Genomic DNA, 18,080 nt, shown 5'->3' on the forward strand with positions numbered 1-18,080 from the left:
TGAGTGGCTCCATCCTGGCTGTACTCTCACACACAAAAAAAAAAAGTCTGGTACTTTTGAAAGGTCACCAGTGGCAAACACAAGTTTAACACCTTTGAGTGAGCTACACCTTCACCTCCCACAGCAGAGGTGTTTTGGGAGCAGCAGTTCACAGCCTCTACCTGCGAGGGCACCTATTAAACCACAGAGCAGCCATCCTGTGCAAATAGGAATTAACTTGTTCTTTACTCGAGGTTTAATTCATCCTTTGATTGACAAACTCCTGCAAGGACCCCTCCTGCACTGTGGCAGCCTCAGCCTCTCTGCTGGCATCGGGGAAGGGCTGTGAGAGGTGTGCAAGTGCAGCCTGCACTGGCATTTGGCTGAATTCTTATTGAAATCGCTCAGATGTTGCTGTTATCAATTTACCAGCCAAACACATCCCTCGTGTGATCCCTCTGAGCCGCGGCCAGATTCTGTCAATCAAGCCTGTTGGGACCTCTGGCACACAAATAACAAATCACAGTGCTACCAGAACTATTGACACACATTTTTAATACATAACCAGTGCTGTTATGTATAATCAGAGCTGATAGAGTCCAGCAGAAAAGGGTATTTTAAAGTGCCAATAAAACCACTTAGCTTTTACAACACACTGCGTTTACCCCGTTCCCCCCTTCCTCCAAAAAAGCTTTTCTTTTGAACTGAGCAATTTATACATTGGGTCAGTGTTATAAAGTCGGTATTTATAGCAGATTTCAATGGAGTGGGAGCTGGAATAAAGGCAGCTTGCTTTTAAATGCAGCACGGAGGCATCTTTGCATTGATAAGATTAGCAGCTGTTTGTACATAGGAGATGATGTGCTCAGCCAGGGGCCTCACGTCCTCCCTCTGCAACTGTACCCACATTTATTTGCTTTTCTAACAAATCACTCCTGCTTCCATTTTTCTCCGATTCATTCGGTGTAAACTGAGTAACTCGTTTAACGACCAGGAGCCGAACTGAAGAATTTGGCTGATAACACCACGATGCCTTTTTAATTGAATCCTTTTCTCTGCAAAGCCCACAATAAATGCATCACCAGGCCGGTGATAAAAGCAGCTCTGAGCTGTGTAACCACTGTAAGATGATCACATAAGCACAGTTGGCCATCACTTGGGCTTTGTTATGCCTCAGTTGGGTTTATCTTGGAAATCAGTTTGGTATTGATGGCATAACTCATCAGCAGGATGCTAAACAGCCCCAAACTGCTTTGATTGCCACAGTGATAGCGTGCTCCTGCAGAAAAAACAGCTCACAGAAAAGTAATCAACACCCAGATTTTTGCCCAGAATGAATACAGTAAATTATATTCAATATTTAAATTCTATACGACACGTAAATGTTTACAAATTCAAAAGTTTTTTGGGAAGTTCCCTTCAAGGAAATTCTGTTTTGGTAATTTTTTTCTACTAATAACAATGCAGAGGGAAAGTGAGGAATGTTCTTAATTTTATGGTACAGTCTCTGTGTCTAAATATGAGCTAAAATAATGATAGTCCTCGGGATTTAAAGAAATTAACATCTTTCTAACATGGAGAGGCACAAAATGGAAAACCTTTGATGAAGTGGATTTTCTGCATGAATTAATACGGACTTAATAGGGAACATGTTTGTTTATTTATTTTTTTTTTTACTACTTGCTGTTAGTTGTAGTAAACAGAAGAATTGTGTGTGTGTGGCCCAGTTTTTTTTCTCCAAATACAAAGTATTTCCATTTACCAAATGCAAAAACTGAACTCACACAATGGAACAGAGACAGGGCAAAGAATAGAAATTTGCACATGCAAATTGACCAGTTCTGCACGAATGGGCCAAAGGCCTCTGGAATAAATCTGTGAAAGCTGAACCCAGAGCAGGAAACTGCCAAAAGGTGAAAGAACAAGTAAAGTTTTTTCTTCTGCTCGTTTCTGGTTTCTGTACCTGTCATTTCACAAAGCAGATTTTAAGGAGGAAGTCAATGGAAAGATCACTGCAAAGTTCAGTGGCCACGTGGATAATTTATTCAGAGTTTCATATAGACAGAAATTTGTATTTCTGCCCATGGATTTTATGGATCCTCCCTTTTCTTAGCCACTGGATTGATAGCTGGATTTATCATTAAAGACTTACCTACACGGGCAGGAAAAGAGGATTAATTCCAATTTGAAGAGTTTGCTGCCACTGCTCTGCAGCAGCTGGGGCTCAGCACTGCAAGGAGCCAGCTGGGATTTCACCCCTGGGTTTGGAGGGATTTCACCCCTGGGTTTGGAGGGATTTCATCCTTGGATTTTGAAGGATTTCACCTCTGGGTTTTGAGGGGTTTCACCCCTGGGTTTTGAGGCTTTTCCCTCCAAATTCTGCCCCCAGCCCATGCCAGGATGTTCCTGCTCTGCTGCCAGTCCTGCCCATGCCATGGGGCTCAGAACCACCCCAGAGCTGAGCTCTGCCATGGCACAAACCTTCCCCATGTGGCTGATGGGGTCTCTCCATCTGCTGATTCCTTGGCTTTGTGTATCCTGAATAAATAAAAAAAAAATGGGGCAGTGAATTTATCAGGGGAAGGAGGAAGAAGTGCCAATTTTTGTTCAACGTGTTCTATGCATTTTTAGGAATTTGGTATTGGAAGGAGGGTATGATTTCACTGGGGGGCATCATTGGTAATTTATGGTGCTGCCCCAAAGGACAAATAAAAGGCAGGTGGGTTTTGCCTGGGTTTGATCCCATTTTGCCATGATCAATGTGGACAGCACTCCTAAGGGAATTTGGGATTTGGTGCAGAGGATTTATGGAGCTGTAGAAGTTGACAACAAAAAAAAACCCAAAAAACCAAACGAAACCACCACAACAACAAACCAAACAAAAAGCCCCAAAACAACAACAACAAACCAACAATAAAAAAAAAATAAAAAAAAAATAAAAAAGAAAAAGATAAGTTTAGATGCCCTTTACTCCATTGCACAGGAATATTGTAGCACTGGAGTGGAATTTAAATTTAATCTAAACAAAGCATTCTCTTCTTCTCTCTACCTTATGTAGATGATTCCAGAAATCCATAGGAAAATCAGAGTAGAGGACAAGGGGTTCCAGTCCCCCTGGACAAACACCTCCTCTGCTCTCATCCCCAGGTATCCCTGAAACCACCTCCCTACTTTCCCTATTTTCCTCAGACATTCCTTCCTTCATCTCCAGTTTCTCAATGGGTTCTACACTGAACATTCTCCCTTCCTGTCCCTTATTTTCCCTTCTTGTGGAAACCTGGAAAATTCTGGACTTGTTTGGCCTTGAGGAATAGACAGTGAAAATGAGCAGTGAGTGTCTGTGCTCTGTTTCCACAGCAACAAAGATCAAAAATGAGGAAAAAGGCATCTCCTCACAGTTGTGGAGGTATCTGGGAGCTGAGGAATTCCTTGTCCACCTTTTCTCCCAGGGAGGATGGAATAAAAATTATATCAGTCACTCTGGTGAGTCTTAAGCTGTGCCAAGGGAAATTTAGGTTGGGTATTAGGAAACAGGTTTTACTGAAAGAGTAATAAAGTACTTTATAAATACTTTATAATTTTATGACAAATGAATTGTGTGCCCAGGGAGGTGGTGGAGTCACCATCCCTTGGATGTGTTTAAAAAAAGATTGGATGTGGCACCCAGGGCCATGGGTTAGTGGAGGGGTTAGGGCTGGGTTGGACTCGATGATCTTGGAGGTCTTTTCCAACCCTGTGATTCTGTGATTGATTCTGTGATTTCAGGGCTGTCAGAATTCAGGTTGCACTCAGGGAGCTGTGGCACCTCTGCCATGCCCAGGACTGAGCCACCCTCGTGTGTCCTCCCCTCCCTTGGCCACAGAATTTCCCTGCTGAGGCTCCAGAGCTCTGAATTCCCTCCTGACCCCAAAGGCAGCACAAAATGGGAGCCACTGACACCACACTGAACTTTTAGGGCTGCCAAGCCACTCAGCAACTTATTAATGCTGCACCTTAGGGAGGTTTCCACCCACCATCCCCTCCGAAGAGCTTTGTCACACTGCAACCATTTAAATTTCACTGCAGTTGCCCCGGGAGGAGCTGGTGAAAGTTATACCAGCTGTACATCCATTTTACTGGTTTTACCTTTCTTTTTTCTGATCATCAGTCTGTCAAGGCTATCGAGATTTACATTTAAATGTAAAACTGGACTGTCCACCAAATAGCCTTTGAAGCTATTAGCTGTGAAAGATAATCAATTGGGAATGGGCCCCTGCAGAGCACTTTTCAAGCAGAGTCATCACCAAAAAGCAATTTTGCTGGCAGGCTTTTTTTTTAAAGGAAAAAAAAAATCATGAATATCCCCAGCCAGTTAAAGTTCTATCAATGGCTAATCTCCATGATTTTACAACAAGAGCAAAATTTAACATTGTTAAGGCAAAGGGATTCACAGGATGGATCCTGAACTTTTTAGGAGGGACTAAGCAACAAGGATCAGCAAATCTTAAACAATCCCCCAGCAATTTTCTGTACTTTGAGAACCAGAATGATCCAATGTGCCCAGAGACAAGGAAAAGTGCAGCTATTGAAGGTAATAAGTCTTACATCAGTCTTGTAAAAATTTAAACCCAAGGTACATTTTTATCACCTCTTTAGCTTTACAACTCTAACATGGCATCTCACATCGCTGTTTTGTTCTAACTGTGTCACCATTTGTAGTCGTTCCCTTTATTAGAATAAAAAAGCATGTTTCACAAAGAACTTTAATCTATTAATTATGACTGCTATGCATTATGCAGCTGAGCTTTATGCATTCCTGTTCTTTCAGATTTTCCTCTGGGCCATCAGGAGATGTGACTATCTCCAGGATCCATCTGGCAATTTGCATCTGGCTCATCACTGAGGTATCCAAGTAATTCCCATCCTCACCATATCCTTCTGAGGACACCTTGTCCACGTGGGGAATCCAGCAGCACAGCTCCAGTGCAACAGAACTGATATATAAATATAATATACTGATATTACTGAGAGAATTATGAACTATGGCCAGCACAGTAAGTGCAGACACACTTTGGGAGGAGGAAGCTGAGATCTGTGCTAGGAAAAAGTGTGGGGTGGATTTTTTCTTTTGGTCTGACCTTCAAAAAGTGCAAATACAAGCAGTAGGCAGAGGGAGGTGAGGGTTCAGGGCTGGCCTTGCTCTGCTTCTGCTGGCCCAGGGCTTGGGGAGCAAAATGATGGAAAATTGTCTGACAGCTCAAAGCAACAGGGACCAGGGCCAGCCTTTATTTCACAAAGATTTATCAGCTTTCCTTCACTCTGGAAGACATCAGTGGGAAACTCAAGCTGAAAACGTTGGAGGTTTCTCCAAAGTTTTTTAGGTGCCTCACATCAGGTTTGATAAACTGGAAGATATCAATAACAGGTTGTTTCACCCAGCAGCACAAGACACAACAACCAAATAAAAATACCTCAAAATACTCTCCAGGCCCCCAGTTAATTATTTCCCAGATCATGTTCAACTTTTACCTACAAAATGCAGCCACTCTTACTAACCAAGAGCTTTCACTTTCAGAATTAAAGGTGAGTTTACACAAGGTGCGAATCGAGGAACTCAAAGACCTCTGTCAAAGCTGAATCTGCAGGCAATGATAATTCCTGGTTTCAGAGGCAAACACAGTTCCTGGGGCTCGTGGGATAATTTGGCTGATGCCACAGGTTACAGAATTCAGTGACACTGCAGCAGCAGAGCCTGAACGTGAGCTTGTAAAAAACTCACCTCTGCTTTGCCATGGATGCTTTTCCTTCCCTACAGCATTGTGAAGCCTCTAAAGACAGCCATGTAACCAAATCCTGGATGTTTTATGAGTCCTTCTCCATGTCAGCCACTGGAATAAAGACAAAGGCAGAACTGGATACCTGAGAGACAGAGAAAAGAAAGCTTTTCCTGCCACAGACTTTTAATTCACGCTGATACCTGAGCCATCATTTCCTCAGGTCACTATAGAAACCTTTATCACCTCATGAAAGGTCATTGGGTAAGTGACAGGAGACATCAGTTTCTTCTAACAATATTGGTTTCTCTTCTTAAAATTTAAATAACAAGACTAAAGATTTTCCAACTGGAGATGTAAAAAGCCATTAGAGTAGCCAGTCAATATTCCTGAAATTATAGGATAGAGATCTTGCCATTGAGGACACAGAAAATATTTTTGCAGTCAGCAGAGCAGCACAGTGCAAAAAGGATGACTGACTATATTTTGACTTCAAACACAAATAAATAAAGAAGCAGAAATACAGAATAAAATAAAGTATCTAAATTAAAAAAAACAACAAAACAAACCTTTCCCCAGTTCTTTGTATTGTAGAGAAAAATGTCTTGGCCTGTCTCTGACATTTTAAACCCCACAAGAGAAGGTACTTTCCAGTGCAGCCAGATGACAGCAGTAATAAACAGCTCATCCCCAAAATGATTGGGAAATATTTTGATTACAATTTTTTAATTGCAAGCCCCCCATATAATCAATATGTTTCGTTTTCTCCCAGCTCCCACAGGAGCCAGCTTTGGACCAACTTCTGCTGCTTTCAGGCCTCATCTGAGGGGAGGATTTGATCCCATCCAATCATCCAGGAGTGTTTCCTGGGGCAGATCCAGGAACCTCCCTGTGCATGGGACAACCTGAGGCTGGTTTTGAGCAGGAATCTCCCATTTTGATGCAAATAATAAAGTTTTTTTATCAAAACCACATCAAAGATACAGCACCACTGATAAAATTTAATCCAGTGCTGTTCAAGCCCCACTGGGGACACTGAGCTGGGGCTCAACACAATTAAAGGTGTCCAAACACATTTTCCTTCAGTTTTTTTCCTGCTGTGTATTCCTGCCTCACAAAGCACAAGAGAAAAGCACATTTCAGAGGTCTGGGGGAGGATCAGCTCATATTAGAACCAGGTCTGGCTTTGAAAAGCAGCATCAGGAACAGCAACAAACCCCAAAGGGCTGGGAAAGCCCAAGAGCTGGGCTTGGCTTATTGGAAATGCACTCAGGTTTTGCACCTCTGCCTGCCCAGTTTAACCTCAGATCTCTCAGAAATTCATCCCCAGAGAGGAGGGAGGCTGTGACCACCATAAACTCACACCTGGGAGCCCATGGGAAACTGGGAAAAGCCTGGGCAGAGAGGAGAGCCTGCCAGGGCTGTGCTGGGATATCCAAATTTTCCCTTCCCCAGGGCTGTGCTGGGTGGGATATCCAGATTTTCCCTTCCCAAAGGCTGTGCTGGGTAGGATATCCAGGTTTTCCCTTCTCTCTGGGAGTCAGGGCTGTGCAGTGTGAGCAGCACTGGAACCTCTGAGCTCTGTTCCTGGGGCCAGCACTTACCAGGGGAGCTTGGGGATCTCCAGGCAGCAGGAACAAAAATCCATCCCAATATTTTGTCCTGGAAAGAGCCAGCTTGCTCCAGAGCTCTGAGGCCATGGCAGAGCTCTGGGGAGGGAGGGATAGGATTTATTTACCATGTGCTCAAAAGCAGGAGAGCTCTACAAGAGACACTTGTTCTGAATTACCAGGCTCCCTCCTGGGATGGTTCTGCTGATAACATGAAGAATGTATTAAGTGAACATCAGAGATTAAAACAATCTGCTCCTGCCAGCTCCAAAACACACAGACCATTGCTGTCACACACAGAAATCAAGCCAGAATATTGGAAGAGAAAATTGAAAAGAAATTGCCCCAGTGTCAGCCCTGGTTATCAGCTGGTTTTTTTTTCTCAGGGTGGAGGAAGAAGCCTCTAGATTGTTCACATGATGCAATCAGCCAAAGGACGTTGAAGCAGCAGCACTGAGCTCTGTCTATCCATTCACACCATTCTGTTATCTTTCCTGTTTATCTCTGAGGCCCAGAACCAAGGTGGGTCTTTACAATATGACAAATCTACCGGTTTCCTACTTGAGAAGGTTCTCGAGGCTTTTTGAGCAGCTGCAGTGCAGATAACAGAGCTGGGGTGGTTCAGTGGGACACTGGACTGCAGGTGAGGCTCCTGGCCAAGGGCAAGCACAGATAAACTGCATTTCAAACCAGCAGCTTTGCCAAAATCCCTCGGGTTTTATCATTCTTGTAGTGCCCGAGAGTTCTACAGCTGTCAACTATGAACAGGGTAAAATGAATTAACAGGGAGCAAAATATTATCAATTTAACATAAATGCTGAGGTTAAGTTTTAGCCACAGATTTGCTTCCTGTAGAAAACTTTAGGTGTTTCTTTTTATCTGCGGCTTTTTCTCTTAAGTGACAGAGAGAGTTTTACAGCTGAGCTTTTGGTAACATCTTAAAAAACTGAATTTTGAAATATTTTTACAGGGAAGTGTTAAACAGGAAATATCATCCAGGAGCCAAAGCACACTCCAAAGCTTCCCTGGGCCTCTGGCACCACCTATGGATGGCACGGGACACTGGGAGCTGAGGAAATCCTGAATCCTGCCTGCAGAGTTCACTCCACCACTGAGGTGGAGGAAATTCATTGCTTTTTGCTTGTGGTACATCTACACGGGCAATTACATAGTTCAATTCAATAGTGGAATTCTTTCATCAGAGATATTTCCATAATAAATTATAAATATAATAATATTTATTATAAATATATGAGTAGATATAATATTATTATAAATATAATAATAAATTACCATCTTCTCGTGATCCAACTTGAATTTCTGCTGGAGTGACGGACCTTGGATTAGAAGTTTTATAAAAAATTAAATTAAATTCAATCTTTTCCTTTAATGAAAAGAAGACCCAAACTCTAATGCACTTTTACCACCCATGCAACTCCCAACAGGCAGCATCAAAATAAAAACAAAAGGTAAGTAGTGTTTGTAAAAAATATATTTCCAGTTGTTTTGCTCTTTAATTCACAGGCACCTCTGACAGCCATCACCATGCCAGAGAGAATTTGTGTTGTTGCTAACAAAGTTAGTTACTACTGAGAGGGACAACATTCTTTTGCTTTCTAAAAACAACCACATGGTCTCTGCAGGAGCATTTCAAGTGCCAGGTGCTACCAATTGCTACAGACACCGAGGAGCAGCCCCTCAAACCTCAGCTGGGCTGGAGCAGAGCCAGCACTGGGGGCTCCTTAGAGCTCAGCCAGGAGCAGGGAATGCACCCAGGGCACAGAACTGAGAATAATTCACTTCAATTCCAGGATGGCTCAGGTTATTGTCTTTTTGTGTGTGCATCAAACAACAAGGCTGCTCTGGAGGTAATTCAGCACAAGGTGAGGAGTTCTTCTTCCAGGCAGTACAAGAGCCATGCTCAGAGGATGTCACTGCTTGGGGACACCGGCAACAGCTGCTTCCATTTTCCAAGGAGCAGAGGCACAGAAATACAAACACATCCTCCTTCAGCGTACCAATACAGTGTGGAGGTGGAAGGTGTTTGTCTCTGGAGGACAAATCCTGCATTCAGTTGTTCCTGTGCATTGCTGGCAGGCTCAGCACTGCCCCAGGAGAGAGCAGGGTCCAGAGCAGCCTTGGTGCTAGTCAGGGATGGAGTCTGCAGGACACAGCAGGGCCGTGTGAGCCCCGCTCTGGATGATGGAGTAGCTCTGCTTGGATCCCTCAGCGTGGGAGGAGGACGAGAAGATGGGGGGAGGAGGAGCAGCCGTGGACACGGTGATGCTCTGCCCCCCGTCACTGACCACGGTCACCTCGGTGGCTCCCTCCTGGATGAGGGCGTTGAGCCCCTCCAGGTCGGAGCAGCTGATGGCGGAGCTGGCGATGAAGGCCTGGCTGGCAGGGGGCTCGTGGGGGCCGGGGGCAGCCGCGGGGAGCAGGGCCTGGTGCAGGGCGCTGCCCTCCCCCTGCTCCTGCGTGCTCAGCAGCACGGCCGGCTCTGACCCCGGCCCCGCGTCCCCCGCGGCCACCGCGGCCGGGGCCGGGGCCAGCACGCTCACCTGGCCCAGCAGCTGCAGGCGGCCACCGGCCAGCACCTCCTCCTGGCCCGTGCCCAGCAGCGCAGGCGGCACCACGTTCACAGAGGCGGCCTGGACGAGGCTGTTGGCCTGAGGCACCTGGTGGCCCACGATGATCTTGACCCTGCCCTCGTTGTAGGGGGACACCTGAGCGGCCTGAAGCGGCACCTGGAGGTGGCTGACGGTGATGGGGGCGCCGGGCTGGCGGCCGGCATCCATCTGCAGCTGCAGCACCGCCAGCTCGCTGCTCTTGGAGCCGCCGTACAGGCTGTGCTGCTTCTTGTGGCTGCGCAGCGAATCCTCCCGCACGAAGGACGCCTCGCACAGGTCACACTTGAAGGCCTTCTTGGCGTCCAGCTTGGCCACTTGCCTGGAGCCGCCCTGCTTGGGCCTCTCTCCTTCCCTGCTGTCCAGCGAGTGCCTCTTGCCCTTGGCCTTGTCCCCGTGGGCCTTGCGGACGTGGGTGGTGAGGTTGCTGCGCTGCTTGGTGTCGAAGCTGCAGAACTCGCACTTGAAGGGCCTCTCCTTGCCGTGGATGCGCTCGTGCACCTTGAGGGCCGCCTTGCTGGAGCACGAGTAGCTGCACTCGGAGCACTTGACGGGCTGCTCGGGCTGGTGCCCGCGGATGTGGTGCCTCAGGCTGGTCTTGTTGCCGCACTGGAAGTCGCACTCGGGGCACTTGAGGGTGTTCTCCATGCTGTGCTTGATGCGCACGTGGGATTTGAGGTTGCCCTTCATGGCGCAGCGCACCTCGCAGAACTCGCACTTGTAGGGCTTCTCCCCGGAGTGCACCCGCAGGTGCCGCTTCAGGTCCGAGTTGATCTTGAACTTGGCGGGGCACATCTGGCACTGGAAAGGGGCATCCCCTGCCAAGAGAGAACCTGCAGGTCACACGGGGACAGCAGGAGCCACCGCTGCCGTGAATCCCGTCCAGCCGCCCTGTCCTGAGCTCCCAGAGCGTCCTCAAAGTCAACAGAAATCTCCTGACACAGGATTATCACCTGGTCTGACACACTCTAAATTATTTCACATTTTCTATATTTTTCATGCTGCTGTCACAATATCCATGACCACGATAAGGTGGAGCTGTGCTAATCCCTAATCAACTCCAGTGAGTCTGTTCTAATGCCATTTAAAAAAACTCCAAAGCAAACTTAGCAGCCTAAATAACTACTCTCTTTTCTATCTTTAATCATAAAATATAGTTCTCCAAAATTCCTGAGTATCTTCTATATTTTTAGATTAAAGATACTCAGGAATTTTGGAGAACTATATTTTTAGATTATTCTCCAAAATTCCTGAGCCTGAACTCTTTAGGTAGGCATTATTTTGATTAAGTGGAAGAATTGTGTTATTAGGTTCTAAGACACTCTTGGTGAGAGGAGGAAAAAGAAAGTATATTTAGTTCAACAAGCATTTATCCTCTTTAATAATCAAACTGCAAATGGCTGATTTATTTTAGAAGTTAATATTTTATAGAGTTTGTGAGAGCTGTATAATTTTGCATAATTTGCTTATCCAGCTACATATGTCATAGGTTTAGCTGCATATTTTTCAAATCAAGTTGTGGCCTACTGTGCTAATCCATGTATCTGTTTAATAATTGAGATACATGGTGTGCTATCTGTATTAAACAGACTTTATTAATGAAGATGCACTGTTTGTTCATCTAGTTTATTTTACAGCCTCAGCTGCACACTCAGCTACTGAATTTTTATCTGCTTTGCTGATGAAGGCACACTTCATATTTCAATGACTTAATTTTCATATACACGGTAGCACAATGTATGAAAAAGAATATAGCAAATGCTGGTTCTGTTTGTTTAAAGATAGATTTCTTTACATTTCTGCCCATCCCTAAATGACACTGCCAGGATTTAGATAAAACTTGTGTCTGACCATAGGATTATTAATTCTAAGAGTAGTTTCAATCAAATTAACAGGAAGCTGATGTTTTATGACTAGTCCAACAAGTAATTCTGTGAAGATAATCTCACTCTGAACAATGGGGATTACCACTCACCTTCTAGAGGATTATTAATTTAATTCCAGTAAGCAATATATTCTACATACCAGTCTTACTTTTCTCCTAAAATTGGGTGTGTGCATGACAGCTTTGCAACCTAACAAGAATAAAATGATTACTTTCAAAATTCTTGTGTCTCCTTTCAGCAAATAAAGTCCTTTTACAGAAAAAAAGATTGATTTTTGAGAAGTAGAAGAAACAACAAAACTAAAGCTTGAGTTTTAGCATAATTCATGTGAGCACAGCCCCACCTGTATGTGAGGGCAGGTGCATGGTGAGCTGGCTGGAGCTGCAGCTGGTTTAGGGGCAGATCTGACAACAGAAGGGGCACTCAAGAACTCAAATCATCCCTTTTGGGGATCTGGACACCTGACCAGGACTTAAAATAATCTCTGTCACTCTCCAACTTCTAGAGCCATGGATGTGAGCACAGCCCCACCTGTGTGCGAGCACAGGTGCACAGTGAGCTGGCTGGAGCTGCAACTGGTGTAGGGAGAGATCTGGTACTAGAAGGGGCACTCAAGAGCTCAAATCATCCCTTCTAGGGATCTGGACACCTAAACATGATATAAAGCCATCTCTGTAACCCTCCAACCGTTAGATGCACGGATGTGAGCACAGCCCCACCTGTGTGCGAGCGCAGGTGCACGGTGAGCTGGCTGGAGTTGCAGCATAGTGGCAGATCTGGCACTTGAATGGGAACTCAAATCATCCCTTTTATCCTGTCCATGACATAAAATCACCTCAGTGACCCTCCAACCCTTAGGTGCACGGATATGAGCGCAGCCCCACCTGTGTGCGAGCGCAGGTGCACGGTGAGCTGGCTGGAGTTGCGGCTGGCGTAGGGGCAGATCTGGCACTTGAAGGGGCGCTCGTTGGAGTGGATGCGTTGGTGTTTGTTGAGGCTGCTGCTGTCGGCCGCTGCGTACTCGCAGTGCTTGCACTTGTAGGGCTTCACTCCCGTGTGCGAGCGCATGTGCATCTTCAGCTTGTCCTTGCGGCTGAAGCATTTGCTGCACACCTCGCACTTGTGGGGCTTGTCTCCTGCAACAGCAGCACTCACACGCTCAGGGGGTGGCCAAGGTGGAAAAGCAGAGAGCACGCATTGAATGCTGCCTGTTGGAACCCTGGGCACCGAGGATTTTTAAGGCTTTTTGTGCTGACAAGCACACGTTGTCAAAAGGCATCGCGCAAATTATTTTTGTAATTGTTAAAAAAAAAAGTCTGGCCTCTTTCAACTTTAATATTTTTAGCTGTTACTCACAAGAATAACAGGTGAAAATATGTGATTCCCCCCCCCACCCCCAGGAAAGTACATCTGACCTGAAGCCGTGAAGAAAGCTTCCAAAATGAAATAATAAAACTGGGATTATAGCTGTGTATAGTTTGAATAAAAGTGTGTAATATCACATAGTAAAAAAATTAGACTGTAAAGTTTTAAAATATAGCAATATATATAAAACAAAATAAAAGTTTTAAGGCAGAAGTTTGTCCTTCTTTTTCACCTTCTTCATAAATATAAATAGTATTTTGTTGGAACCCAGAAGCCTGGGAGTTTTGAACTTTCTGTGCTTTCTGACACTGACCCCCAGGGGAACACTGCTTTTGACTTGAGGCCTTGGAGAAGGCTTCCAAATTTGAGTGATAGAGTTGAAATCATGGGTGTGTAGTTGAATAGAAGTGTGTGGTGCAACAAACCCCTTAGAGGCTTTATAATTAGATAAAAAAAGTCTGCATTGCGAGCCACAGGTGGTTAATTATTAAGTTAAAAGTAAAAATAATTTAAGTATTTTTTCTTAATTAAACAGTTTATCCTTAAAGAGACTTGTAAAAAGAGAAATACAGCTCCATTTTTAAATTGTTAGCTTAAAGTATGATAAAACTCACTGTTTGTGAAACTGTAATATAAATAAAAACTAATAAACATCTGAATACAAACAAAAAATACTATCTCACAGATTTAATCTCGATCCTGACAAAAAAAAGAAAATAAAATGCAACAGCTGACCAGGAAAGGGACTCGTTGGTAGGAGCTGGACACCAGGCAGCAGGCGTGGCTGCAGCAAAGAGCAGAGCCTGAAATTGGGAGCTAAAATCATGGGATTGCTTTAATATAAAGGTGTGTTCACTCCCACCACACTGCACCCTGATCAAAATAAAATGGTGTGCATTCAGAAATTAAATTGTGCCCCAAATCAGCCTCCAGCATTGCAGTGTCACAGCTGGGCCAGGCAGGGCAGGTCCCTAGCAGGCAATTCCTCAGGACAATACCAGAAAGTACAGACATGTCCACATCCTGTTTATAGAGACATGACTTCATAGGAAAATGGCTTTTGTGAAAAAGCTGAAAGGAGGAAACCAACCCAAAAGAAAATATAGGAGGATAAACCTGTGTGTGTTCGCCGGTGACGTTCCAAATCCTTCATCCCATAGGAAGTCTTGAACTGGCAACCTGGAAACAGGAAGATAAAAATCACTAAATTCAAGGAAAATCTAGCAAAACAGTTAAAATACATCACCATATTCTGGACATGTTTATTTTCAACAGTGTTTTCTTTAAAATTCGCTGTTAAGAGAAAATTAATTAATCTTATTTACTCACATCTACTTAAAACAGTGACCAGGTGTGAACTTGAGTTTTCTAATGCTTCCCCTTAGAGGTAACTCACTGCAGCAGTGCAGGTATCAAATGTCCCCTGTGTCACCACAGGAAAGCTGCCCAGTTAAAAGGAAAAGGCAGGGGGTAAATCCCCATCTCACCTGGGTACAGGCAGCTGAGTTTCTTCAGTGGCACTGAGGAGGAGGATTTCTTGGACCTTGCTTTTGGTGGTGTAGAGACAACAGCAGCAGCTGGAGGCTCTGTGCTCTCACTGGGCAGGTAGGTCTGGTAGCCATGCTCAAACACAAACTCTGGGGCAGAAACTGAACACACAAAAAAATTCATGTGAGAGCATTAACTTCTCTAATCAGATTAAAAAAAAATCTTATTATTGTCTAGTTTCATGAATTCACTATTCTGTTTTTTTTTTTTTCCAGCAAGATTCCTGTTCCTCCTATTTACCTGGGGAAAGAGGAAAGGAAAAAAGCTTTTCTCTTCCAAACACCAAATAAAGACATATTTGTTTTTCAACTCTGTGTTATAGCCTGAACGAGAAAAAAATATCATTATTTATATGGCAAATGTTGTCAAAAGGGATCACACAAATTATTTTTGTAATTGTTAAAAAAGTTCAGCCTCTTTCAACTCTACTGTTTTTAGCTGTTACTCACAAGAATAACAGGTGAAAATATCTCAGCCAAAGTAGCAGCTTTTAAATCAATTAAACAACATTATAGCCCAAAAGGGCAGATGGATAGAACTGTCCTCATTTTAAAGATGAGTAAATATGAAGCAGAAAAATGACTCACCCAAAATCCACACTGAGTTGAAGGATTATAATACAAAAATTCCTGGAAGTGGGCCCTGAATTCAGTTTGTTTCACTGCTCTTCCAGACTCCCTGCCTTAATCTGTCTGTCCAAATTAGAGTCAAATAATTTGGGGTTTAGTAAGGTCCCACACCAAAATAAAACAAAACTATATATAGAAAGGCAAACTTTCACCCACGGAACAAAATCCTAATTTTATTTAAATGTCTCCAGGATCAGGACCTCACTCGAGTCTTCACATAGGCAGAAATTTTGAGTAATATTTTTCCTCCCAATTAGTTGTGGGAGCAATGTTAGGGAATGCAGTATTCACACATAAAAAGGTCTGGATGGGTGCCTGACAGCAATTCTGTGTCTGTTTTCCATCTAGAGCACTCTTAAAAAAAATAAAATGCATAGTAATTACTTATTTTTCATAAGTATCGACAATTTTAATTAATTTGCACAAGCTGGTTCCACAACACAGTGAACTTTAGCAATTCTCTGAGAGAACTTGTATCTCAATTAGCAAATTAAGCAACTATTGTTACAACCAACCCAAGGAGGCAGCACAGCACTGTTTCATTGCCTTGGTTACATGACAGCTGATGTGAAAACTGTTATTTCACCTGGCTGATGGGGACACAGGGACAGAGGGCTGGCACCTGGCAGGTGACATGGTGGTGCCTGTAAGGTTTGTGTACCTGTGATGGTTTGTGTACCTGTAGGACTTGTGTACCTGTGATGGTCTGCACACCTGTAAGGTCTGTGCACCTGTAGGGTTTGTGTACCTGTGATGGTTTGCACACCTGTAGGGTTTGTGTACCTATAGGATTTGTGCACCTGTGATGGTTTGCACACCTGTAGGATTTGTGTACCTGTAGGGTTTGTGTACCTGTGATGGTCTGTGTCTCGGAGGCGATGGTCCTGCTCGTGCTCTGAGCCTGTGTGCTTGGCACGGTCTCCTCGGACACGAACTGGACGGTGCTGGTGGCACCGGCCGTGGCACTGGTGAGCTGGCAGCCGCTCTGCTTGTGCCCCACGAACGCGTCCAGGTTGTTGAACTGCTGCTTGCAGATGCCGCAGATGTGGATGTCGGGTGTCAGCTCCACCAGCACGGTGGTGCTGCCGGGGACTGCGGGGACAGGGGGACACAGCTCTGGGTGACACCGGGACATCCGAGCTGCGGGGATGCACCCCCAGACACACGGAGAGCACCCAGTGCCAATGGAGCATGGAGCATGGACCAACGCCCGGGATCCATGGAGCATCCATCACCCAAGATCCATGGACCAACGCCCGGGATCCATGGACCACCGTGCGGCCACGCACAGACCATCACCCAGGATGCACGGACCACCATCCGGCACGCACGTACCATCACCCAGGACCCGCGGAGCACCGCCCGGTGCCCACTGCCCGGCCCCGCTGCCCACTGCCCGGCCCCGGTGCCCACTGCCCGGCCCCGCTGCCCGCCCGGTGCCCGCGGCGCTCACGCAGATTCCCGGGTTCCCCCCCCCCGCCCCCCAGCCAGGTTCCCGGGCTCCGCTCCCGCCCGCTTCATGCGCTACTCAGGTTTCGGGGCCCGGGCAGGCCCCGGCTCCCCGGCGCTGGCGCGGCGCGGGCCCCGGAGCGCGCATGGCGCAGCACTTACACTGCACGGGGCCGGGGAAGGCGGGCGCCGCCCCCGCCCCGCCGCGGTTCATGGCGGCCCCGCCGCCGCCTCCTGCTCGGGCCGAGCCCCGGCCCCGGCCCCGGCCCCGGCCCCGGCCTCAGCACCCGCTCCGCGCTGCTCGGCCGCCGGGCGCCGGCGGATGTGCGGGAGCCGAGCATGCTCAGTTGCGGCCGTGAGGCTGCGGCGGTGCCGGCCGTGAGCGGCCCTGGGCAGGCCGGGCCCTGAGGCAGCGGAGCGCTGGCGTTAAACCCTGAGCCGTGCCTGGCTCCAGCCTAAACCGTGAACCGTGCCCTGCTCTGAACCCCCGAGTCCTGCCCAGCCCCAGCCTGAACCCCAGAGCCGTGCCCACTCCTCCAACCTGAACCCCGAGCCCTGCCCAAAACCCAGAGCCCTGCTCAGCCCCAGCCTGTGCCCCGAGTCCTGCCTGCACTCCCAGCCTTCACCCCTGCTGTGTCTGGTGCATTATTTGTTGTGTTTTTAATCGGACACCACTAACAGGATGTGTTAAATTAACTTACAAGAGGTTCAGATGAGCTGTGGCATTGTGAAGAGGAATCCCTCCACCCTTTCCATCATTCCTCCCTGCTGTCCTGCAGAAAGTGCTGGTCAGGAGCAAACTGCACTGCTCAGCTCCCTGTGCTGCAGGGGCTGGGGAAGGAAGGGCTCTGTCCTGAGCTGCTCTGGAGCTGTGCTTCCCACCTCTGCAATTTCCCAGCACGCTGCAAATGTGGCTCAGCTGGGGATTCTCAGCCTCTTTTCCTTCAATGAGAAGATAAGGTGGGGCCAAATTAATGCTTTTCATAGGGGTTCCTGAATTTTGGTCGTGGCTGTGCTGGGAAGGGTTTTTCAGGCTGTGGGTAAAAGCAGAAGGAGAGGCACCTGCAGGACGGGCAGCAGTGGCTAGGCAGGTCTGAGGGTCAAGGCCTTTGGTATCCCAAGGGAGTTCTGGCTGTCAGATCCTTCTCTCTGAGCTTTGTTTTACAGGGATGGTCAGAAGAAGAAAAACCAATCACTGGCAGCGACTTCAACAAATATAGAGCTTGAAGTACTG

The 18,080-nt window shown here is 46.3% G+C and overlaps 1 protein-coding gene across 2 annotated transcripts; it reads right to left on the reverse strand.

The window, feature by feature from the left end:
• Positions 1–8,816: 8,816 nt before the first annotated feature.
• Positions 8,817–17,144, reverse strand: ZFP64 (ZFP64 zinc finger protein). Of its 2 annotated transcripts, XM_088175112.1 has the most exons (6): positions 17,009–17,144; positions 16,250–16,489; positions 14,708–14,869; positions 14,337–14,399; positions 12,740–12,991; positions 8,817–10,787 (listed from the first exon to the last, which is right to left on the reverse strand). In XM_088175112.1, the coding sequence occupies exons 1-6, from the start codon at positions 17,058–17,060 to the stop codon at positions 9,487–9,489; spliced, it is 2,070 nt and encodes a 689-aa protein (XP_088031238.1). In that variant the 5' UTR covers positions 17,061–17,144; the 3' UTR covers positions 8,817–9,486. The 2 variants fall into 2 exon arrangements, with proteins under 2 accessions (XP_088031238.1, XP_088031237.1); XM_088175111.1 differs by lacking the exon at positions 17,009–17,144 and having other exon boundaries at positions 16,250–16,758.
• Positions 17,145–18,080: the final 936 nt, after the last annotated feature.

The sequence above is a fragment of the Sturnus vulgaris genome, chromosome 17 (assembly GCF_052056855.1).
Source record: "Sturnus vulgaris isolate bStuVul1 chromosome 17, bStuVul1.hap1, whole genome shotgun sequence".
NCBI classification, from domain to species: Eukaryota; Metazoa; Chordata; class Aves; order Passeriformes; family Sturnidae; genus Sturnus; species Sturnus vulgaris.

Excerpts from the sequence above, each read along its gene's own strand:
- ZFP64 (XM_088175111.1), bottom strand. The coding sequence starts at position 16,625 with ATGCTCCATGGATCCCGGGCGTTGGTCCATGCTCCATGCTCCATTGGC. Across the intron at positions 14,400-14,707 it reads ACTCAGCTGCCTGTACCCAG|GTTGCCAGTTCAAGACTTCC; the intron begins GTGAGATGGGGA and ends TCCTGTTTCCAG. Across the intron at positions 10,788-12,739 it reads GCACCTGCGCTCGCACACAG|GGGATGCCCCTTTCCAGTGC; the intron begins GTGGGGCTGCGC and ends CTCTCTTGGCAG.